Source organism: Rhinopithecus bieti, unplaced genomic scaffold (assembly GCF_001698545.2).
Source record: "Rhinopithecus bieti isolate Rb0 unplaced genomic scaffold, ASM169854v2 scaffold_21726, whole genome shotgun sequence".
NCBI lineage: Eukaryota > Metazoa > Chordata > Mammalia > Primates > Cercopithecidae > Rhinopithecus > Rhinopithecus bieti.
Genome location: NW_016811100.1, coordinates 1,123,308 through 1,148,168, shown reverse-complemented (window position 1 = coordinate 1,148,168; position 24,861 = coordinate 1,123,308). Strand labels below are relative to the sequence as shown.

The 24,861-nt window shown below is 39.1% G+C and overlaps 1 protein-coding gene across 1 annotated transcript in view; it reads left to right on the top strand.

The window, feature by feature from the left end:
- ASPH (aspartate beta-hydroxylase) overlaps nucleotides 1–24,861 on the top strand; it is a 228,531-nt gene that overhangs the window by 149,744 nt on the left and 53,926 nt on the right. Inside the window, exons 15-18 of the mRNA XM_017893472.1 lie at nucleotides 4,480–4,566; nucleotides 11,213–11,363; nucleotides 15,604–15,740; nucleotides 22,552–22,650. Coding sequence (XP_017748961.1) covers nucleotides 4,480–4,566; nucleotides 11,213–11,363; nucleotides 15,604–15,740; nucleotides 22,552–22,650 — 474 coding nt within the window. The remainder of the gene's footprint in view (nucleotides 1–4,479; nucleotides 4,567–11,212; nucleotides 11,364–15,603; nucleotides 15,741–22,551; nucleotides 22,651–24,861) is intronic.

The window sequence follows — 24,861 nt, the reverse complement described above, 5'->3', positions numbered from 1 at the left end:
TTTTTTTTGGACAGAACCTCTGCCCAGGCTGAAGTGCAGTGGCACAATCTTGGCTAACTAGAACCTCTGCTTCCTGAGTTTAAGCATTTCTCCTCCTGAGTAGCTGGGATTACAGGTGCTCACCACCATGCCTGGCTGATTTTTGTATTTTTAGTAGAGACAGGGTTTCACCATGTTGTCCAGGCTGGTCTTGAACTCCTGACCTCAAGTGACCCACCCATCTCAGCCTCCCAAAATGCTGGGATTACAGGTGTGAGCCATAAATGACATTTAAAAAATAATAATAATAACACTGTCAAGTGTCATAGAAGTGGAAGTTTTAATTTTATAGCTCCCTGATGCAAGAAAAGAAGAAGACATTCTTCCTACTTGGGGTTAACCTCATGCACCTCCAGTTTTTTAGGGTAACTTATTTATGTTTTAATTTATCAATATATTTGAAATATTACTTGCATTTCTTTATAGATATTACAATTTTGAAAACAATAAATTGAAACTGGATTTAAGTTACTTGTTCCCTTACCTTGGTCATATCATCTAATTATCGGGTGCAAAAATATTTATTATAATGTATTTAATCATATCTTCAATTAATCATCTCCTTGTTTTTGGCAGAAATTTGTTTCTCTACTCTGCACTTGAATGTAGACTCTGTAATGTTCATTAGTTTTCCTGTTAGGCTTTGTAATCAGTAAACATTGACTGCAATAAAAAAGGAACAAGCGGACTTAAGTAAACAAACAACAATAAAAACACTCGTTAGGAACTAAAATGGGACAAGAATGTACATCTGCATGTTTATTGAAAGTGTACCAACGAACGTAAAGGCTTTTGGAACTGGCATTAGGTAAGGCTCCAAAGCCAAGGTTTGCCAATAAAAATATAGTAACTCCAAAGAATATTGCAGCAAAGTCATTGCTCACTTCCCTTAAATCTAACCACGTGGAATGATTCCTACTTTCTGATAGTAAACAGGAAAGTTAACTGTCTTGTTTAACTTTATGAAGTGAAGCCATCTACTGTTTGTAGTCAGTTTGTATTTCTTAATAGAACTGAAGCAATAATTTTTTTCTGCCACCTCCTTTGGCAACCTCTAATTTCTCTATACTAAATGTCATATATAAAAATGGGAGTGCCTATTGCACAGGTAACTTTCAGTGTAAAAAACATGTGAGCAGCTTTAGAGAAGGATTTTAATGTAATTATATGAATGATAAAGGAGGGCGCAGTTATGGGGTATTCTGCAGTGTTGCTCCTTTGAAGTTATGTTTTTCTCAAGGAGCATCTTGAATTTATACCAGCGAAATAAAAGAGGAAGAAGTAGCCACATATACAATTCTTGCTTCTGAAACAACAGGAAGCTGTGTTATTAACTGACTCATCAACATAATTCAGTCTTTTAGGGTTGTTTTTATGGCTAGTATTTTCAGAGGATGCACCTTAGTGTGCTGGACCAGCTGAGGCCAACTAACACACACCCCACATACAGCCAGTGAAGCCTCAGTTCACACCTCAGGCTCAAGGACTGTGTAACATGAAAGTATGTGTTCGCTTTTTATCCCCCCAGAAAAGTATAGATCAGATTATATTCCAATCCTCTATTTTTAAAAAATACATATTTATTGTTTAAAATGCTTTCCTACCTCTGGAAAAAGGGGTTGAAATGATATACTGAAATATATTTGCTTATTTGTTGAAATCATTTATTATTACAGTATTGTAAGTGATTTTTAAAAAGTGGGGAGGGAGTAAAGAAAATGTAATCACACACCTGAAAGTTCACACCACTGGCTCTAAACCATGCTAGAAATGAAGTCAACAGTTCCTCGAGGGACAACGTGGAAAATAGAATCAGAAGATAAGATTAATATTGTTCATCAGAAGAGCTGTTCTGCTCCAAGTCCAGAGAGAAACATTTGGCTGTAGATCTTCATAAAAAAGGTATACTGATGGATGCAAAACTTCCTGCTTACTCCCTGACATCATACCAGTGGATTATTCTACCATGCAGCTGCAGGAATGTATTTTATTGTCCTTCAGCACAGCCCATTGGCCTCATGCCAACACAGTGTGGCCCACATACATGTCCCTCCCATGAACCCGTCTTGGTCCTAGGACAACTTTATAAGCTATGTTGAGAAACAGATCATTTTCAGGCAATTCTTCAAACATTGTGTTTGTCTTGCAATTGAGTTTTTAAATAAGAATTGAACAACAGTGTTAGGAGCTATACAAGAACTTAGGGAAAGGAAATTCTTTCAGACTAAAAGCAAACACACTTACTCTGCCAGCCAACTGAAGTGAAAGCAAGACTGATGGCCCCTCAGCAAAGTCACACAGCCTCTGTCTTGCAGGGATTCAAAGAATGCCACAGACAGAGCCAAAATGTCCCATTATTTTAACAACCTTGACAGTCAAGCAGGAATATCACACCTTATCAAATTTGTTATGAACATTGTTATTCTTATGTTTTAAGTCTGATATTAGTACATTTAGCACAATTATCATTGAAATAGCTTTGACATTTGCAATTTAAGTTGCATGGGGTGCATACTAGGCTGAAAATAGACCTCCAAAAGATATGTGTCTGGAACCTGTAAATGTTATGTTATTTGGGAAAAGGACCTTTGCAGATGTGATTAAGGACACTGAGATAGAGAGATTATCCTGGATTATCCAGTTGGGCCTTAAATGCAATCATGTTTCCTCATAAGAGAGGGACAGAGAGAAATTTGATGCAAACAAAATAAAAAGGAGCACACACAGGGGAGAAAGAAAGCAGTATGAAGACAGAATTGGATATTGGGGTGATCTGTCCACAAATCAAGAAATACTGGGAATAGACAAGGACAAATATTCCCGTAAAACCTCTGGAGAGAACACAGCCCTGCCACCATCTTGATTTCAGCTGAGAGAAACTAATTCTGGAAATCTCTTCTGTAAAACTGCAAGAGAACAAAGTTCTCTTGTTTTAAGCTATCAAGTTTGTGATAGTTTGTCACAGAGGCCATAGAAGAGTAACACAGATTTCAATACTGGGCCTGCAAGTACACAGAAATCAAGAATGGAGGTTTGGGAAGCTCTGCCTAGATTTCAGAGGATGTGTATTGAACTGCCTGGATGTCCAAGCAGAATTTGCAGCATGGGTGGAGCCCTCATGGAAAACCTCTGCTAGGGCAGTGGAGAAGGGAAATGTGGGGTTGGAGCCCCCATATACAGTCCCCACTGGGGCACTGCCTAGTAGAATTGTGAGAAGAGGGCCACCACCCTGCAGACCCCAGAATGGCAGATCCATCGACAGCTTGTACTGTGTGCCTGGAAAAGCCTCAGACACCTAACACCAGCCCATGAAAGCAGCTGGAAGGGGGACTATATCCTGCAAAGCCGCAGGGGTGGAGCTGCCCAAGACCGTGAGAGCCCACCACTTGTATCAGCGTGACCTGGATGTGAGACATGAAGTCAAAAGAGATTATTTCAGAGCTTTAAAATTTAATGACAGCCACACTGGATTTCAGACTTGCGTGGAGCTTGAAGCCCCTTTGTTTTGGCCAATTTCTCCCATTTTGAAAGGGAGTATTTATCCAATACCTGTACCCCCATTGTATTTTAGAAGTAACTGATTTGCTTTTGATTTTATAGACTCCTAGGTGGAAGGGACTTGCCTTGTCTCAGATGAGACTTTGGACTTGGACTTTGGGTTTATGCTGGAATGAGTTAAGCCTTTGGGGGATGGTTGTAAAGGCATGATTCTGTTTTGAAATGTGAGGACATGAGATTTGGGAAGGATCAGGGGTGGAATTATATGGTTTCACTGTATCCCCACCCAAATCCCATCTCAAATTGTAATCCCCATAATCCCCATGTGCCTAGGGAGATACCTGGTGGAAGGTGATTGGATCAAGGGGGCAGTTTCCCCTATGCTGTTCTCATGATAGTAAGTTCTCACGAGATCTGATGATTTTATAAGGGGCTCTTCTGCCTTCACTCCTCACTCTTCTCTCTCTTGCTACCGTGTGAGGAACATCCTTGCTTCCTCTTTGCCTTCTGCCTTGATTGTAAGTTTCCTCAGGCCTTCCCAGCCATATGGAACTGTGATTCAATTAAACCTCTTTCCTATATTAATTATCCAGTCTCAGGTATTGTTTATAGCAGTGTGAAAACAGACTAATACAATATTCTTTGAGAACGCAGATAGAACCTGTACATACATTGAAGGAAAATTCAATTTCTTTAGCAAAACCACATATTACATCATTTATCAGGTGTCTGTCTTTTTAAAAATTAAGTAAATACATGTTCATTACTAGTTTTCTGTTTGCCTTAATATAGGTTTTTTTAAAATCTTAGATAAAACTATCTTTACACTCAGGATGGAATCTAGGAAATTCTGACAAAATCACTTGCTGAATATTAAATAACAACATTAATTGATTATGCATTTTAATTTATTTTATTTATTTAATTTTGTCTTTCTAACAGGGAAAAATTGAGGAAGCAGTGAATGCGTTCAAAGAACTAGTACGCAAATACCCACAGAGTCCACGAGCAAGATATGGGAAGGCACAGGTATTCTGAGACCCTTTTCCTTAGAACACTTTTTGATGTTTATGTGTTCTGTGAAATTGAATTTTTTACTCCTTACTACTTTCCCTTTCTAATTTCTATACAGAATCAGTTTCTCACGTATATACATATGCAAGAAATACAATTAATTATCACTATTGCATGCTACTGAATTTAGTAACATTTTTTTCTGCTCGTCCTCCATGTGACTTCTCTCTGATTTTGAAAAGAAAATAAAGAGTAACACTTTTGTCATTGTTTTACCATCCCCTCATGTCCCATTCCATCTAATCCCACCATACAGTATTCACTTGAGGCTCCTCAGAGCTTTCAGACTCTCAGTTTTATAACTGGAGGTTGCAAGTATGCTTAGGAAAGACCTTTCTAAAATATGAAGTGGAACATACTTTGTTGTCTCTATAGTTTTTTCCAACTGACTCATTTCTTAGCAGCTACCTTTATCCTCATCTCCCACCATCTCCTTTCTTATCTAGCTTTCTTTAGTTTCCAACTTCTTTCATGAAGCATGTCCCTGTTCACCTGTAACTGCATAAACCCACTGCATGTCAGTGTTTTAGGCCCTGGGAATGTCTGTTTTGTATTCTTTTATGAGATGATTAGTCAGGTGCAGCTACAAGAGGTCTCATAGGACAGGATTAGGGAAAAGCAAAGTTTGTTATGCTCACAAGTCCTAGAGACAGGAGGCCCAGCATGCCACATAGGGCTACATGGGAAAGACTCAAGGTGATCAGGGGATGGTAGGCAAGAGAGAGGGGAAGGTTTGGCCACAGCCTTTATTGAGGTTTCCATAGAAAAGGCAAGGTAGGGCAGGGTGAACAGTTTGGTACTGGCTGGTTTAAATAATTTCAGCCGTCTTTTTGCCTACAGGGGTGGTACCTGGCCCTGACATGATTAAAATAGAGGAAGTGTGGCTCTGGATTGGTTAGTTTGCATATCAAAAGCTTGCTTCTGCCTGAGCACTGGCCATCTCAGAATTGTCTAGCTCAGAACAGTCTCTCCCTAGCCAGAGAGGTTTTTTAAGATGTCAAAACATCATAATATATAGAAAATTTAAAAATAATTATAATATAATACAATGAACATTCTTGTGGATTCCAGTGGAAGATTTTTTTTAATTACTTAAAGAATATTTGGTGAAAGCCCACTATGTGCCAGGCCCTGATGTAAGCATCAATAGAACATATTTTAAAAGCCCCAGCACTTACAGAGTTTCCATTATAAAGGGGAAGACAATGCATAAGACAAGCAAGTCCAAAGTATATGCTTACTAGGGGTGAGTGCTAAGCAGAGGATAAAGAAAACAAGGAACAGCTAGTAGACATATGAGGGGGTTGGTGTGGTATGAAAGGTGGCAGGGAAAGGTCTCATCAAAGAGGTGACATTTGAGCGAAGCCCTGAAAGTCTTTATAAATAAATACGTACTTAAAGAATGTTATAAAGTATTAAGAATAAATATGTTAGATCATCTTACCTAATAAGAAATGCTGTAAAGAAAAGAAGAAAAGCTAATGGAATAAAGGGCATACCTATTAAGATTTTTTTGGCCACAGGTAATGTGATTGAAAGTAACGGGGCTGACAGCGCTTTGGACAAGTTGGGCAGGAAAGGTCTCTCTAGGGAGGCAACATGTGGCTGAGTTGTGAGGAGTTTATATTACTAGAAGGAGCTATCCAAGCAAGAGAAAGCAGCAAGTCAAAGGCTTTGAGACAGGAAAACCATCTTGGGATAAGCCTGAGGAGAGAAAGAAGGTCATGTTGGGGGCAGGGAAAGGAGGATCAAGGAGGCTGCAGCCTTGCAGATTTTATTGTACCTGTGCTGGGAAGCCATGGGAGGGTTTGTTTGGTGTTTTGGAGGGGGGTTTGTTTGTTTGTTTGTTTTTTAGAGAGGGAGTCTCGCTCTGCCGCCCAGGCTGGAGTGCAGTGGCCAGATCTCAGCTCACTGCAAGCTCCGCCTCCCGGGTTTACGCCATTCTCCTGCCTCAGCCTCCCAAGTTGGGACTACAGGCGTCGGCCACCTCACCTGGCTAGTTTTTTGTATTTTTTAGTAGAGACGGGGTTTCACCGGGTTAGCCAGGATGGTCTCCATCTCCTGACCTCGTGATCCGCCTGTCTCGGCCTCCGAAAGTGCTGGGATTACAAGCTTGAGCCACCGTGCCCGGCCGGCAAAAATGTTTTATACTTTAGAAGTTTTCCTTATATGTAATATTAATTGTGAGTACCAGAGTCTAAGTAAATGAAGTGCTCTTGAAACCTTGTGATTGTTATATTTACAGTCAGCCCTCCGAATCCTCATGTTCTATATCCATGAATTCAACCAACCACAGATTGAAAATATTCAGAAAAAAATAAAAAATAACAATGCAACAATTAAAATAATACAAATAAAAATGATACAATATAACAACTATTTACATAGAAGTTACATTGCATTGGGTATAAGTAATCTGATGATGATTTAAATTATACAGGAGGATATGCATAGGCAATATGCAAATACTATACCATTTTATATCAGCAACCTGAGCATCTGCAGACAGTGGTATTGCAGTGCGTCTGTGGTGGTGGTGGTCTTGGAAGTAATCTCCAGTATATAACTAAGGATGACTGTATATCCTTATTTCACAGTAGACATTTGAGATTTAGGCTTTAAGCAATATCTTTTATCTCTAAACTATTATGCTTCAATGTGTTATTGCTATTAATATTAATGTAGCATACAGCAAAATTTAGGCATGGTAAATTAAATTTTAATAGAGTAATTTAAAGGAAACTTCAAATTCATAGTTTTAAAAATAAAAATTCAACAGAAGATGGGTTTTATAGGAAGAAATTATGACTTTGTCATTCTTTGGTAGCAGATTAAACAATTACTTTGGAATATTCCGACAAATTTTTAAAATTTAGCAACATTAAGTCATATATAAACTATAGTATCTATCATTTATAAAGTAGCACTGATAATGTCTTTTTCTTCATATCACCAAAAATCAATTTTGATCAAGTTCCCCGAACATTGAACACAAAATATTAAAATATTAACTCAGTTCACTTTATTATCTTTCAGAAACCATTAATGCCTTTGAGGTAGAAAATGGCACATCTCATAGGCAGATTGGTTGGGTGAATTAAGTTAGAGTCAACAAAAGGCTTTGCGATGTTTACATCTTGTAACAAATATTCAGTTTCAGTTCAGCTTGTTTTATCTACAGATGCTAAACTGATAAAAATCAATCTGTAGACTTTTCAGTGCAAGTGCTATCAGTTTTATTCAAGAGATTATAAAGAATTATGTGCCATTTTAGTAGTGATATTTTTCCAATTCTGCAAGTTGTAAATGTTAATACTTCATTAAAACAAAGGGCCCTGGGGCACCAGAGAGGGAACATGGCATGCAGATTATACTATCTCTCTCACTTTTCAGATTGAGTTTAAAGATATTTATTCCAATCTCAATAAAGAAGGATTGTCTTGGTAGGCATTTGTCCACCCACTGATGCTACAGAGACCTCCAGTTCCAGGATCTTTTTGGGCACTTTGTAGGTTCAAAATGAAGAGAGTGAACCACAGATGTTTTATAATTTACAATAGTTTTCTTAACAATTTTCAACTTTATAACGGTATGAAAGTGATAGACATTCATTAGAAACTGTACTTCAGTATAGTATCCAAAAAATTACATGAGATATTCAACGTTTTATTGTAAAATAGGCTTTGTGCTAGGTAATTTTGCACAAATGTAGGCTGATTTAGTTTTCTGAGCACATTTAATGTAGACTCTGCTAAGCTATGATGTTCAGTAGGTTATGTGTATCAAATACATTTTTTACTTACAATGTTTTCAATTTATGATGAGGTGGAACCCCATCGAAAGTCAATGAACATCTGTAGATGGTTTTGAAAGGACTCTCAGGTCTAGAACTCTGTATTTCTGCAAAGTTATCTATCAGTATTCATATTTTGGGGAGTTAACTCACTATAACAAAACTCACAAGGAGCTGATACCTATACAGAAGAGCCAGTATAGGAATATATGATAGAAGGCCATGCCAGCATCATGATCAGTGTGGGTCATTGACACCGGACTTTCTCTCCTGGTAGATAAGTCTATTCCGGAGACCATTTACAGACTTCCAAAGATAGTGAATGGTCTGGAGCATATCTCCATTTATCAAGGGTGAACTGCCTTTTCTAATCTAGAGATTTTTATCCTACCAAGTTTTCTTTCTCATAAATCTGCCCACTTCTGTCACTACTGCTTTAATTGTAGCTCTCGTCATCTTGGGTAACTTATCCTAATCAGTTCATATTATCAAGTTATTTCACTGATGTGTTATTTTGTGAAAAAAAATATCCCATAGTTGTCTTATTTTGTCAATTTATGCTGATTCTTAGTTTTTTTGTTTGTTGGTTGGTTTTTTTACTTTGGGATATGGGAGGGATGGGTCATTTTCTTACCGTGCCCTCAAATTGTGGGGCGATACTTTATTTTGATTCTGCATATATTTATATATTAACTACAACACACATTTTAACAACATAAACATGTTTAAATATTCTGAGAAAAAAAAAAATGTGTATGCTACTTTTAGCATTTAGCCAGAATCATTTTTCCTCAAATGATAGTCTTCAGATCGTAGCCTCCTAAATCTGATGAGATATTGATGGTATTTTACACATTCTCCTCTCTCTTCTTGCCTCCAGTATTTTAGTCCCCATTCTCAGTTTCCAGCTAAGAATGTTGATTCTTATTTCATTAAGAAAATAGAAATATCCAGACAATTTCCACATGATGCTGCTACTGTGCTAACAGCCATTCTCTACCTGTGCCCATATGCTCTGCCTTCCCTCCTGTTAGCACGGATTGACTATTCTGGTCCCTGTTCCTCTCTCACCTGCTGAAGGACATCCCTCTAATTTTTGTATCTCCTTCTGCATCATCAGATTTTCCCTCTCTACTGAGACTCTTGCATCTCCTTGGAAGCATGCTGTACTATTTCCCATCCTTAAAGAACTCCCCTTGTCTGCACATTACCCTCTGCCAGCTGGCTCATTTTTCTGCTCCCCTTTACAGTGAAACTCTTCGAAAGAGTTATCTCCACCTCCTTCCATCATCTCATGTTCGCTTGAACCTGCCGTACTCTGGGTTTCCCTCCTTTTTGCTGGTCCTCTCTTGTTATCCTGATCTCTAATGACCCTTAAACACTGGAGTTCTTTAGGATTCAATTCTTGGACTGCTTCTTTTCTCTGTTTACACTCTCGACTGCTGCTAGCTTCCTAGCTTTACATACCATCTTCATCTTCATGTTAAGTGTGATTCCCACACTTAACATCTCTTACTCTGACCTCCCTCCTGAACTCCAGACTCATATATGCCCCTTCCTGGTCAATAATTCCATTTGGATATCTTATAGGCATTTTAGGTTTAATATGTCCAAAACAAATCTCCTGATTCCATACTACCCCCAAACCTGCTTCTGCCCTGTGTTCCCATTCTCAGGGAATGACAGTTCATCCAGTAATCACTGAAGCCCAAACCTTGTTCATTCTTGGTTTTTCTCTCTCCCCTTCTCTCACACCCTACATTTAGACCATCAGCAAATCTGTTGGCTCTGACCTTCAAAATGTATCTATAATCTGACCACTTGTTACCACTTCCGTTACTGCTATCTTAGTCCAAGCCGTAACCATCCCACACCTGGATTCCTGCTGGAGTATTCTACCTCTCCCAGCTTCTCAGTCTGTTCTCCATACTGCTGCCACCATGATTCCTTCAACACATGCATCAGATTGTTTCAAAAGTCCCCATTGTCTTCCCATCTCACTTTGTGCACTAGAATTGTCAATAGCTTGCCAGGCCCTACTTTACCTGATGGCCTCCACTGGTCTTCCCTTTCCTCCCCTCCACTGCACTGTCCTTTCCTCAATTCCTCACTCCTACCTCCAAGCCTTTGCTCTTGCTCTTTTCCCTGCCTAGAATGCTACTCCCCAAGGTATCTTCATAATGTACTCCCTCTCTTCTTTCAGGCCCTCCCCGATCATCCTGATTAAATTAGCAATGTCTTACCATCCCACCTAGCACTCCTAAGCCTGCTTTGTTTTTATCCACAGCACTTATGGCTGTTAGACAGATGGTACCTTTATTTCTTTATTATATTTGCCACCTTTCCAAAATGGATGCGAAGTAGAAAGCAAAAAGGGCTTTGTCTGTTTTGTTCAATATGCCTGCCACATTGTAGAAGCGTGCCTATTTCCCAGAAAACAGTTGTTAAATGAACGAATGCACATATGAATAAATTAATGAAAGAACGGGAACTTGGACTGGAGACCTGCCTATATAATGTTAGTGTGTAACAGGATGTACATCTCCATCAGCCCCAGCATGTATTAGTCCTGCCTTTATGACATTCTTTCTTATCTTTAGTAACAAACTTTTCTTTGTATTATTAAAATAGTGTGTTGATTTTCTATATTTTGTTAGTTTTTTTTTTATTTCTTGATAAGGAGAAGAGGCTAATGTGTCTTACATTTCTTTTAAAGCATGTCCAAAAGTTAACTTTTTATGACTATTTTGGGTAATTACAAACACAGCTAGTCATGGGACATTTATCCAGGCTGGGTATTTCTTCTAGTGTGAGGACGATTTGGCTGAGAAGAGGAGAAGCAATGAGGTGCTACGTGGAGCCATCGAGACCTACCAAGAGGTGGCCAGCCTACCTGATGTCCCTGCAGACCTGCTGAAGCTGAGTTTGAAGCGTCGCTCAGACAGGCAACAATTTCTAGGTAAGATGCAGTCAAAGGTAGTTCAGTAGGAAATGGCATACTTTTTAGTCTTGAAGAAGCTGAAGAGTGTATTCTTCTCTTAGAATGATTACATGGGAGGAAACTTGAATTTTATAACTGATTTCAAGTAATGTATCTGTGTCCTAAGCGCACCATCTCTAAAACTGAAATTGCAATCCTTACCTTAATAGAGACATGCCTCAAAGATACTGCGGGTTTGGTTCCAGACCATCAGAATAAAGAGAGTTATACAAATTTTTTGATTTCCCAGGGTATCTAAAAGTTGTGTTTATACCATGTCATGGTGTCTTAAGTGTGCAATAACATTATGGCTTAGAAAACGATGTCCAAATCCTAATTTAAAAATATGTTATTGCTCAAAATGTTAATGCTAATCTGAGCCTTCAGTGAGTTGTAATCATTTTGTGGATGGAGGGTCTTGCCTTAATGTTAATAGCCAGTGCCTGATCAGGGTGGTGGTTGCTGAAGGTTGGGGTGACTGAGGCAATTTCTTAAAATAAGACAACAATGAAGTTTGCTGCATTGATTGACTCTTCCTTTCAGGAAAGATGTATCTGTAGTTTGCAATGGTGTTTGATAGTATTTTGCCCACAGAACTTTTTTCAAAATTGGAGTCGATACTCTCAAACCCTGTCACTGCCTTGTCAACAAAGTTTATGGAATATTCTAAATCCTTTGTTGCCATTTCAACAATGTTCACTGCATCTTCACCATGAGTACATTCCATCTCAAGAAACCACTTTCTTTGCTCATCTGTAAGAAGCAGCTACTCATCTATTAAAGTTTGATCATGAGATTGCAGCAAATCAATCACATCTTCGGGATCCACTTCTAATTCTAGTTATCTTGCTACTTCCACATCTGTAGTTCCTTCCTCCACGGAAGTCTTGAACCCGTCAAAGTCATTAATGAAGGTTGGAATCAACTTCCTCCCCAAACTCCTGTTAGTTTTTATATTTTGACATTTAAATAAAATTTATTTATTAAATAATATAACTTAAAAGTCTAAATTACTCTGTGATCCATGAACTACAGAATGGATGTTGTGTTAGCAGGCATGAGAACAACATTCACCTCCTTATACATCTCCATCAGAGTTCTTGGTGACTAGGTGCTTATCAGTGAGCAGTAATATTTTGAAAGGAATCTTTTCTTTTTTTTCAAGGACTCAACAGTGGGCTTAAAATAGTCAACAAACCATGCTAGATGTTCTATCATTCAGACTTTGTTTTCCCATTTATAGAGCACAAGCAGAGTAGATTTAGCATAATTTTAAAGGCCCCAGGTTTTTCAAAATGGTAAATGAGCACTGGCTTCAACTTAAAGTCTCCAGCTACATTAGCTCCTAACAAGGCAGTAGGTGTATCCTCAAAACTTTGAAAGTAGGCATTGACTTCTTCTCTCTCACTATGAAAGTTCTAGATGGCATCTTCTACCAATAGACAGTGATTTTGTCTACATAGAAAATCTGCTGTTTAGTGTAGCCACCTCATCAGTGATCTTAGCTAGATCTTCTGGAAACTTGCTGCAGCTTCTACATTAGCACTTGCTACTTCATCTTACACTTTTATCTCATGTAGATGGTTTCTTCCCTTAAATTTCATTAACAAGTCTCTGCTAGCTCTCTTCTCCCCCTTTCGTCCCATTTTATGATAGCCTGTATAATTTGCCTAAGGAATCATAGCTAATAGATGTCTGGAATAAAAAACTCTTCCTGTGACACCAAATTCTTTTCTCCCTTAACTATGGCAAAATGATTCATGGAGGCTGAAATTATCTGTGGAAATTTTTTTATAAATGAATAATAGCTGTTTCTGGTACTCTAAAAAAATTTATTTGTAAGATTTGACCCTATATCAAGGAAAATGCTAGAAAAAAATTAATCATGAAGCAAATTTGCAAATACTTTGAAAAGAACATCATATCATATCTCATCAGATTTAGGAGGCTACAATCTAAAGATTATCATTTGAGGAAAAATTATACGAGCCAGATGCTAAAAGTGGCACACATAATATAGAACATCATATACCATCCTCTGGACTGACCCAGGTTCCCAGTACTGAAGGCAAATAAGACTAGCTGTCAGCTGACTTCATGATCACCAGGCTTACAATTCTCTCCCCATAACACATCATCACTCAACGTGGAGGGAAGGAGCTCGAGTCACTGCCAAGGCAGGTGCTCAGCTGGCCAGACAGTTACATGGGCAGATTATTAATGTCACTTAGGGGAGGCTCCTATAGATTAGAAGGCCCAGTGGACCCTCCTATCAGTTTTCTGAGGATTAGAATGAAGAAGAGTTGCATCACTTTTGTAGATGAACAAAATAGGACTAGAGCTCACGTGATCATTAAAAATGATAAGAAATGGTCAGTTACGCTAATATTCATAGGGACCAGTGCAGCAGAAGTAAAACATACAGCACAAATTCAGCACAGAAAAGCAGGGCCAGGACTCCAGAGAGGCAATGCAGGCACTTGCCATGGACACAGAATCAGCATTACTGGCCGGGTGTGGTGGCTCACACCTGTAATACCAACACTTTGGGAGGCCAAGGTGGGAAGATCACCTGAGTTCTGGAGTTTGAGACCAGCCTGGCCAACATGGTGAAACCCCGTCTCTACTAAAAATACAAAATTTAGCCGGGCATGGTGGCAGGCACCTGTAATCCCAGCTACTCAGAAGGCTCAGGCAGGAAAATCATTTGAACCCAGAAGTTGGAGGTTGCAGTGAACCGAGATCCTGCCACTGCACTCCAGCCTGGGCGACAGAATGAGACTGCATCTCAAAGAAAAAAAAAAAAAGAATCAGCATCACTGAGTTTTCTTCTTGCCTCAGTCTCCACTATGACTCTGCTTAGCACTGTTTAGTGATTCTGTCACTAAAGTGTTAACATTTTCTTCATCATGAATGTTTTGCATTAATATTAATTTTTTAAAAGGGTGCATTAAACTAGCCTTCACATCAAAATTATTAACTTTTTTGGCATCCTCTGAAATCTCACTCTGAGTCCCTCTCTGGCCTCACCCTGTCCTCAGCCCTGGGAAGGTGACTGCCTCTTCCACAGCAATCCATCAGCATTTGAATGTAGTCCTCTCAGAATGTCCTTGAGAATGAGGCAAGTTCACTCAAGGAGGCTCTGAGGCAACTGGAGACAGAAGATTTTAGTGAAAATGACAAGGTGGTGAAGTTGGTCACAACACAACAGGGTTCCTGGCTGCAGAGTGGAACGGACAAGGAGCAGATGGCTGCAAGAGGGATTTGTGTCCATGCTTTTGTTGTGGATAATAGAATTCTAGAAGAAAGTGTGAGCCTAGGTGGGCAGGTAGCGGGAAGGAAAGGTATAGAAAAGGAAGCCCAGATTTTTTAGTGAGGAAATGACTAGGGTTCTGATTGGAATACGATTGACTGGTAATGGGGCATAGGCCATGGGATGAGTCGGTGATGCTTTATGGCAGATGGTTTGGCAGTGGAATATACAGATGCTTTAACGTACTGACACTCCTGTCACTCTCCTAGATTGTGGGCAATGAAGCCCTTTAGATAATTCATGACTTTTTTCATTTATGCTAGTCCTCTTTTTGTACATGTTCTTTTATATAGACCAATTGAAGCTGGGTTTTTTCATGATTCATGAGTGCAAAGTATGCCTTTGTCCACGAGAGGGCCCCCTAATACCGGATGATGTATCGTTTGTTCCATGACTAGGTCATTACCTAGAGATGAGTACACTTGTCATTGATTGGAGATGTGTCAGCAGTTAGGTATTGTCCCATGTACTTTGGTGCCTTTTCAAATTTCCTACGGGTGCTAGACCCTGAAGTTAGTTAAGACTTTTTATTGCTTACCCTCTATTCATAAAGTTGATAAACCTAAAAGATTTCAGCAGAACTTTTTTAAATGAGGAATTGGTGACTAAGTTTTCTTGAGAAGAAATTTAACATAAAATGGTAAACATTGCTGAATTTTAAAAATGAGAATGTCTTTAGAATGTTTATAATCAATGCCATATTCAGTATCTACTTATGGCAGTTATTAATACCACTACAACTACATTATGAAATCCTACTAGGTACTTAGTAAACCACTAATAAAGCCAGATTTGAGCTAGTTTTCAGGCTCTGGTGAATAGTCTCTCATGACCTACCTTCTCAATATAAAAGTGTACATAATCTGTTTTTATTTCTTTTTTTTTTTTTAATTCTCACCAACTCAGGTCATATGAGAGGTTCCCTGCTTACCCTACAGAGATTAGTTCAACTATTTCCCAATGATACTTCCTTAAAAAATGACCTTGGCGTGGGATACCTCTTGATAGGAGATAATGACAATGCAAAGAAAGTTTACGAAGAGGTAAGCATCAATCTTGTATTAACTACATCAAATTAAGTTCTAAGGCTATTTGCAAATTACATTTATTATACCCAGTCTATCTTTATTTTAAATTAAGTTAAAAGCATGTAAGTATTACTATAGTTAACATATTCTAAACTATGTTTTAACAGTGCTTTTTTTTCCTAGATCAGAAGATTTTTAAGTCTTAGTTAACACTTAGTAGATTAAAGCCTTCAAATTATAATCGTGATGCTTTTAAAACTTCATATTTATCTTTCCATACATAGTCTTTCTAAAATTGTTCTTTATGACAGGGAGAATTTAAGTTCCTGTGAATGTTACACACACACACACACATATTCTTTTCTTTTTTTTTTTTTTTTTTTTTTTTTTTTTTTTTGGCAGAAGTATGGTCTAGAGAGAGGCTATGGAACAGGGGCCTTTCAAGCATGTGACATAAATTACTCACTTTTCAGCAGGGCATTGACTCTTCAAATCCTCTGGCAAAGATGCCTTTCAAAGGATTTCTACTTTATAACAGATGTTGATGGATAACCTCTAAGTCACAAGTAACTAAAAATCTAGAGAAATGTGACTCCTTTAGGCAGTGGAGGAATTCCTTTGGTACATAATGAACAGGATGCCCAATGAATTTTGAAGATGGAGAAAGTTAATGCCTCTGTAAAAGAAAGAGGAACATGTTTACTTGTTATTCTTTAATTCAGGCCCTTTGATCAATGGTTTTCAAGCTGGTGAAGTCTACATCAAGATGTTACCACTCAGTGATAGTCAATATGATTTCTGCTACAGTTATGTTTTGTTTTTGTTTTTGACATGAGGTCTCACTCTGTTGCCCAGGCTGGAGTGTCATGACATGATCATAGCTCACCACAGCATCCACATCCTGGACTCAAGCAATCCTCCTGCTTCAGCCTCTTAAGTAGCTGGGACTACGGGCACATGCCACCATGCCCAGCTAAATTTTAAAAAATTCTTTAGTAATGGTGAGGTCTCCCTATGTTACCCAGGCTGGACTCAAATTCCTGGCCACAAGTGATCCTCCTGCTTCAGGCCTCCCAAATAGCTGGGATTACAGGAACAAGTCATCTCACCCTACTCCTTTTACAATATTTTTTAAATGCCATCAAGAACAGCAATTTCATACTCTGGCAGTGACTGGGTCTATTCTTAAAGCAGTACTTTCCTCTGTGTATTGCTATTATTGTGTAATGAAAATCGTTGAATTTTGGAGCAATTATCTTTTTACCTTTCTCATAATTTTTATATTTTCTGAGAGAGCCGAAATAAGACCTTTGCTTTTTATAACATCACTAATAGCTACACAAGGGGGATTGAACCTTTAATGTTGACAATGTATGCCATTTATTAAAGACCTATTCCAGGTCATACATTAATTCCATGTGGAACATTGCATTTGTTAATGGCCAACACTTAACACTCAACGCCCTGTCTTACAGAGTATGGTTAAGAGAAGCGTCATATACCTCAGTGAATCAGGACCTGTGAATGTAAGAATTGTGAAGCTATAACAAACACATCCATTATTTTGTCACTGTCAGAGGCAACAAAAATGGAACTGGTAGAATTCCTTCCTTCCTTCCTTGCTTCTTTCCTTCCTTCCTTCCTTGCTTCTTTCCTTCCTTCCTTCCTTGCTTCTTTCCTTCCTTCCTTCCTTCCTTCCTTCCTTCCTTCCTTCCTTCCTTCCTTCCTTCCTTCTTTCCTTCCTACCTTCCTTCCTTCCTTCCTTCCTTCCTTCCTTCTTTCCTTCCTACCTTCCTCTCTCGCTCCCTCCCTCTCTTCTTTCTTTCCTTCCTTCTTTCCTTCTTTCTTCCCTCCTTCCCTTCCTCCTCATTCCCTTCCTTCCTTGTAGAATTCTTCCCTATTTTATTTCTTCTGTTCCTCTACCCCTCCTTCTCTCACTTCCTACCTTCCTGCATTCCTTTCTCCCTCTTTCTTTCCATCCAAAAAACATTCTCAAGTGTTGACTGGGTGCAAGCACGTTTGAGGTTAGGGCAGGATCTGACAGCATACTGGTTTCTCTAACACACTGTGGATTTGTCCTTTCTCACCTTTTTAAAACCTTCCTTCAGGATATTCATCCCTTTACCTGATACTAAGTCTCAGATATGTGAAACATTTTACTTCATCCCGAAAAATAAAATTTACCTGCTGTTGTTTATACGTTTTATACCATAATCTCATCTGAATGTGCATAGTAGGATGCAGAAAGTCTAAAATATAACCATATTATACAAATGGGTGAGTTTTTTTTTTAAAGCATTAATAGACTGAAAATATGTGTGGGGGTTTCCTTTTTTCCGGTCCTCTCACTTTTAAGTTAATAAGCTATATCTAATGGAGTCTCTTTCATTAGCCAAGGTTTTTCTTGATATGTTGATGTTAAAGATCATTTTAGAAAACAGACATTTTAATTTTACATTTTCTTCATGTTAATTTTATTTTGAGTACGTTCATATTTTATTTTCCAGTTTTTTGCTGTTTTTAGTTCAACAAAGAAACTGGCTTTAAAATGGTGTGATATCCTTTGTTCCAGTCTGTAGCTTTTTGCGGCCCCTCCTGAGATTCTCTTGCAAGTTGGCAACATTAGCAGCTGCCCAGGCACTACAGTGGGGAGTTTCATGCCACTCCTGACTCAGCCGCCACTGCTCACTTATACCCATTCACTCAGTCAACACACATCTATTAAAACCCATACACACTAGCTAGAGAAACAGTAGTTCATGAAACACACGCAGAATGTGCCCTCATGAAGTTTATAATCTGGTACCAAATCACGAATTTCTATTCATTTTAACTTCTCTTTAACTTTCAAATCCCTTCCCTTTGTAACCGAAGCACCCGTCATCTCTTGCCTGAGCAGGGACAGGTTTATCCTGTCCGGGTTTCCTCTCCCCCGACCTTCACTAACACTACAACACCACACTGATCATCTCCCTCGGCTTTAAATCTTCTGTGGTTCTCATTTCCTGTAGCAGTGGTCTTCAGACATGCTTGATGGTGGCCCTTCCAGACAAAAATGTTCAAGCAAATGCCTGAGATATGTTTATGTACTTGTATGTTATGTGTACATGTTTGTACCCACATAATATTATGTATATATATATGCACTAATATATATGTGCATTACAAAAGGTACACACCCCAAAACAATTTTTAAGATGATGTCAAATATAAAATTCTATTTAACTGCCAGAAAATCTTTTAACTCTTGCTGAAAAATTAATATTTATTATTTTATGATTATATAACTTTTTAAAATTCCAGGTATGTAGCATGCAAAGAGTTTGTCCTGGGGATAGAAATGTCAGCTATATGAGGTTGTGGTTGTTTTTGTCTGTGCTTTGTGTTTATGAATGGATGTGTGTGTTTTATAGAGAGAGAGAAAGAGAGAGACAATCTGTCTAATATTACAGTTGACCCTTGAATAACACAGGGGTTAGGGATGCTAACCTCCTGGGCAATTGAAAATCCATGTGTACATTTTGACTCCCCAAAAACTTAACTACTAATAGTCTCCTGTTGACCAGAAGCCACACGAGTAGCATAAACAGTTGATTAATGCATATTTTGTATACGTACTATATGTTATATTCTTATAATGAAGTAAGCTAGAGAAAAGAACATGTTATTTTAAAGAGCAAAAGGAAAGTAAAAGAATATAATTGGATTATTTGTAACACAAAGGATAAATGTCGGAGAGGCTGGATACCCCATCTTCCATGATGTAATTAGTATGCATAGCATGCCTGTATCAAAATATCTCGGGTACCCCATAAATACATACACCTACTATGTGCCTACAAAAATTAAAAACTTTAAAAAAGAAACTTTAAAAACCATAAGGAAGAGAAAATATATTTGCTATTCATTAAGAGGAAGTGGATGATTAAAGTTTGCATCCTCACTGTTTTCACGTTAACTAGGCCAAGGAAGAGGAGGAGGATGCGGGGTAGTTGGTCTTGTCTCAGGGGCAGCAGAGGCAGAAGATAATCCATGCAGTTCAAACCCATATTGTTCAAAGGGCAACTGTAGCCTCAATCTGGGTTTTTTAGAAATCTCATAAAACCACTTGTCATTTTCTGAGGGCTTGTTGATTACTAAATAATACAACCTGCATGACCATTACACATCTGCGTGTAAACTGCAGTAAGCATGGTACCTAAGCACAAAGAAGCAAGCAGGGAGAGCAGCGCTGGCAGCTGCCCTGGGGCCTGAGCCCCCACCCTCGCCTCCTGACCGTGTTTGTACTGAATGGGACACATGGCTGTCCACCGTGCAGATCACAGGAGAGCCACAGAGCTTGTTTCACCCTATTTGAGAGACAGATACAAGTAGAAGTGTATGTAATTTTTTTCTACTCCCCAGGACATTGCCTTGCACTTGATACTAAACAGGACCCTTTGTGATTTAATTTGACTTCTGCCTTTTCTCCAATCTCTTCTCCTATCACCTTTTGTTCATAATTTAACAATATTCCCTTTTGCTCTTCCTGGCCCGCTATCCCTTTCTACTCACTTTCTGCTATATCTTGAATGCCTTCTCCTCCACCATCCTGCACTTCCTGTTCCTGGTGAACTCCAATTTATCCTTGAATACCTTTCAGACCTTGGCCCCAGCCACACTCACCCTAGAGTGAGCCAGGTGCCCCTCTTGTATAACCCCTGCATGCTTCATGCCTATCTATAGCTACACTTACCATCTTGCATTGTCTACTTCTAAATCTGTCTCCCTCACTTGAGTGACAGCCCCCTGAGAAAAGAGAGTGTATCTCATTTATCTTTCTATGCCCAGGGCCTGGAAGAGTTCTGTGTGTTCTAAGATGTCTAGTAAATCAATAAATTTGTTAATTACTTGAGATAATGGCTGTGTGCCTGCAGTAGGCAGAAATGTCATCTGTGTAGCTGTAATAATTATAATAATCCCTCCATGGTTATGCTGGTAGAATCATCATCTGTGTCAATTTAGTTCAATTCCAGAGGTATTTATTGAACTCCTGCTCAATGTCTAGCTTGGGGACAGTGCTGTGGAAGCTGCAAAGAAGCAGGGTCTGGGCTTTAGGAGGTCTAGTTAGGGAGGAAAGCCCAGCATGTACTCATCTGAGCATTTAGTACAGGTTTCTCGAGCACTTGAATGCTATGCTATGCATAGCAGGCAGTGGGGATGAGCAATGAGCAAAACAGACAAAATCCCTGTAGAGCTTGCATCTTAGCAGGAGAAATAAAAATATACTAGGTCAGATGGTGGTAAGTGCTATGAAGAAAAGTAAGTCAAGGTAAAGAAGTTGGAGAGTGACTAGGGATGGAGGGGGTTCTGTTTTAGTAATGAGGGTGATGGTCAGGGGTAGGCTTCACTGAGGTAAGGGAGCTTGCCATGGGGATGTCTGGCAGAAGAGCCTGAGCCAGAGGGATACTGTGAATGCAAAGGCCCTGAGGCAGGGATGTCTTTGACTTGCTGTGGAGCAGCAAGAAGTCCAACATGCCTCAGAGGCTTGCCTGGGAGGGGCAGGGACAGGTGAGGAGACCAGAGCAATGGAGAGGCCCAGCCAAGGGAGGCTTTGGGGTGGTTCCAGGAACTCAATCTTGCACTCACTCTGAGTGTAATGCAGCAGAGGAGGGTTGAGATCTGACCTAGGATTTAGCAAGCAGGGGCAGGGCCAGGGGTACAGAGGATCTGCAGTGAGGAGGCTCCTGTAAGAAGATATAGAGAGATGATGAGACACCTCTCTTGGGTCAGCGTAGCAGCGGTGAAGGAAGTGACACACGGTATGTTTCTGAATATATTTTGAAGGTAGTGTTGACCAGATTTGCTAATTGATGAGGTACAGGACCAGATGCAAGCTGAAAATGCTACAGCATCTGCAGTGTGTGTTGTGTGGGCCCCCCGAGGGCCTGGTGTCCCCTGTGTGCACACTTGTTCCTTCTTTGTAACCCCATTGTAGCCCTACTGTGGCTGTGACTTCCCTTTTTCTACTCAGGCTCAAGGATGGGGAGAAGAGATGGGAGATGCATCTTTCCCTACCTGCACCAACTCAAACCTTCTCCATCCTTCTCTTTTGTTCCATAAATTACTTTGTCTAAGTAGCTTCACAAGTTGAGTGTTGTTCTGGTCTCTCACTATTAATATTTAATTTGGAGGTACTTTGCATAATTTATCTTTAAATCATAATGAACACATATAATAATAAACAATGATGTGATTAATATGAAATATTTACCTGGGTTTTATCACAGAATATTGGATTTGCTCACCACTTTATCTTCAGGGCTTAAAATGGCCTGGGCACTCAAGAAGTTTTCTGTTGAATGAATGGATTGTGATGTATTACAAACGCAAATCTAAATTTTCTCTTAATTAAGGCAATGTATAAAGCTTGTATATGAAGTGATGTCTAATAACCATTCAGAATTGTCTTCAAGTATAGCAAATTTAAAGCCATTTTCCCTTGATCACTAAAAAATACTGAAGTCATATCAATTGAGAGATATTTTGCTGATTTGCATTGTTACAGTGATGCTTTAACGGTTATTGCCTTTTCATTCATTTCTTCATTCTTGAAGAACCATTGTGTAAACGTGAAAAGCATATTGAGTTGAGGGGAAAAGGAGCCATTTCAGCTTAATGATATTGCCATGAGACAAAGTACTACGGTGTTTTCAGCTGTAACATCATAATCTAATCCAAGTACAACAAAGCTAGTTAAAACTGGTTTTGACAGTCATTTGTAGAATTTTTTAAGCCATCACCTATGTTTTCTTTGAGTTATGTTCTGTGTTTTCTTTGAGTTTAGGTGCTGAGTGTGACACCTAATGATGGCTTTGCTAAAGTCCATTATGGCTTCATCCTGAAGGCACAGAACAAGATTGCTGAGAGCATCCCATATTTAAAGGTAACGCTCACTGTTTCCCCTCTCCTTTCATCTTTTGAGTCCTTAAAGTTATTGGAACACACGTGCTTGTTCCTCGTGGATTGATTGCATGCACTGCCGAGTATTTTTATCCTCAGGATGTCCACCCTCAGACCACGACATTCATAGGCAGCATGGGCCTCCACTGTAACCAACAGTGTCAGATGTCAGAATACCAACCACGTGAGCAGAGATAATTTAGAAAACATTTTATTTAAACATGTATAAAACTGAAGTTGTTATTAGTTTTTAAATAAATGGCAAAGGAGGACAAAATTGGTGATGCTTTCAATATTTTTAAATACAGACAATGGGCTGGGTGCAATGGCTCATGCCGGTAATCCCAGCACTTTGGGTGGCCAAGGTGGGTGAGTCACCTGAGGTAAGGAGTTCGAGACCAGCCTTGCCAACATGGTGAATCCCCATCTCTACTAAAAATACAAAAATGAGCCTGGTGTGGTGGTATGCACCTGTAATCCCAGCTACTCGAAAGGCTGAGGAATGAGAATCACTTAAACCCAGGAGACAGAGGCTGCACTCCAGCCTGGGCAACAGAGTGAAACTGTGTCTCAAAAAAAAAAATATATATATATATATACATATATATATATACACACACACAGACAATGCATTATATGTTCCTTTTACAAGTTATATATTTACTGTACTCAGAATAGTACTCTTAGCTACCCACACAAAATGAGGTAACAAATACTGGCTGAAAATGTCATTGCTCAAAATATTCAAATTAAAATATGCTTTTTTTCTCATATCTAATTAAATCCTCATCAATTCAGCAGAATCACAGGTGGTCTATCCCAGGGCTGCCCAAAAGAATTTTCTGCTGTGGGCCAGTTGCAGTGGCTCCCACCTGTAAACCCAACATTTTTGGAGGCCAAGGTGGGAGAATCACTTGAGAACAAGAGTTTAAGACCAGCCTAGACAACATAGTGAGATCCCATCTCTACAGAAAATTCTAAAAATTAGCTGGATGTGGTGGCACGTGCCTGTGGTTCCAGCTACTCAGGCCCAGGAGGTCAAAGCTGCGTTGAGCTGTGAATATGTTACAGTCTTCCAGCATGGGCAACAGAGTGAGACCCTGTCTCTAAAAGGAAAAAAATTTTCTACTGTGATGGAAATGTTTTTCATCTGTGTTCTCCAGTATGATGGCCACTGGCCACATGTAGCCATCAAGCACCTGAAATGTGGCTACTGGGACTGAGGCAGTAAATTTTTCATTTTCTTTTATTTTAGCAGTAATGTGTGGCTAGCAGCTACCATATTGGGCATAGCTGATGAGAGAGATGTAGGCTTTTTTTTAAAGTAGCAATATATTCCACTTTTATGATCTCTTTCTTTCACATGACTTAAATCAGAGATCCCAAATAGTAACCCACTGATTGCAAATAGCTTGCATGTTTTATTTGGCTGGCATAGTTCTATTAAAAACCATTTTAATTGCTTGCCTTATTTGAGAATCTGAGCATGTTTATATAATTATGCAGACTTCTACTTTCTCTTGAAACGTCATATCTGGCCCACTTCCCTGCACACAGACAAGCAGTGTTTCCCCCTTGGGAAGGGGCTGTCCCTGGACCCCTGTCAGCACTTCACATTTCCTGCCAGGGCCCTGTGGGCATGTGGGTTTCTGTGATTTAAAGTGTCTCGTTACATTTCCTTTGACATAGGATGGCTTACTGCTACTCTGCCTGCTTCAGAGATGGGGAAATCAAGAGCTGGGCTGGTCAGTTATCAAGCAAGGACACTTGAGTGTTGGTCAATTAGAAGCCCTCGCCGTAGCTCCCTTCCTGTCCTGAGTGATGCTTTTCCCATTCCGTCATGCAGCTTGCTCATTTCCAACATTATGTAAATGCAATTTCTTCCTAGTGAAAGAATAAGCTTCTTGTGAAGAGGCCTCAAGGATGCAGATTTTTATAAAGAAGTCCTTGACATTTAGATATTCTTAACTTTTGTCCTTCGGCTTTTCTAAACTCATTCTATTGCTTTAATATCTTTTCTCTTTGCGGGGAAGGGAATGGAGTTTATCAATCTCAATTTCAGTCCTTGTGTGAGAAATCAGAGAATTAGAAATGTTTTAGAATAGGGATTTGTTTAATAAAAACTACATTTTTAAAGATTCAAATTGGCTTTAATTCTCCTGTATGTTTTGTAAAAAAAAAAAAAAAAAAAAAA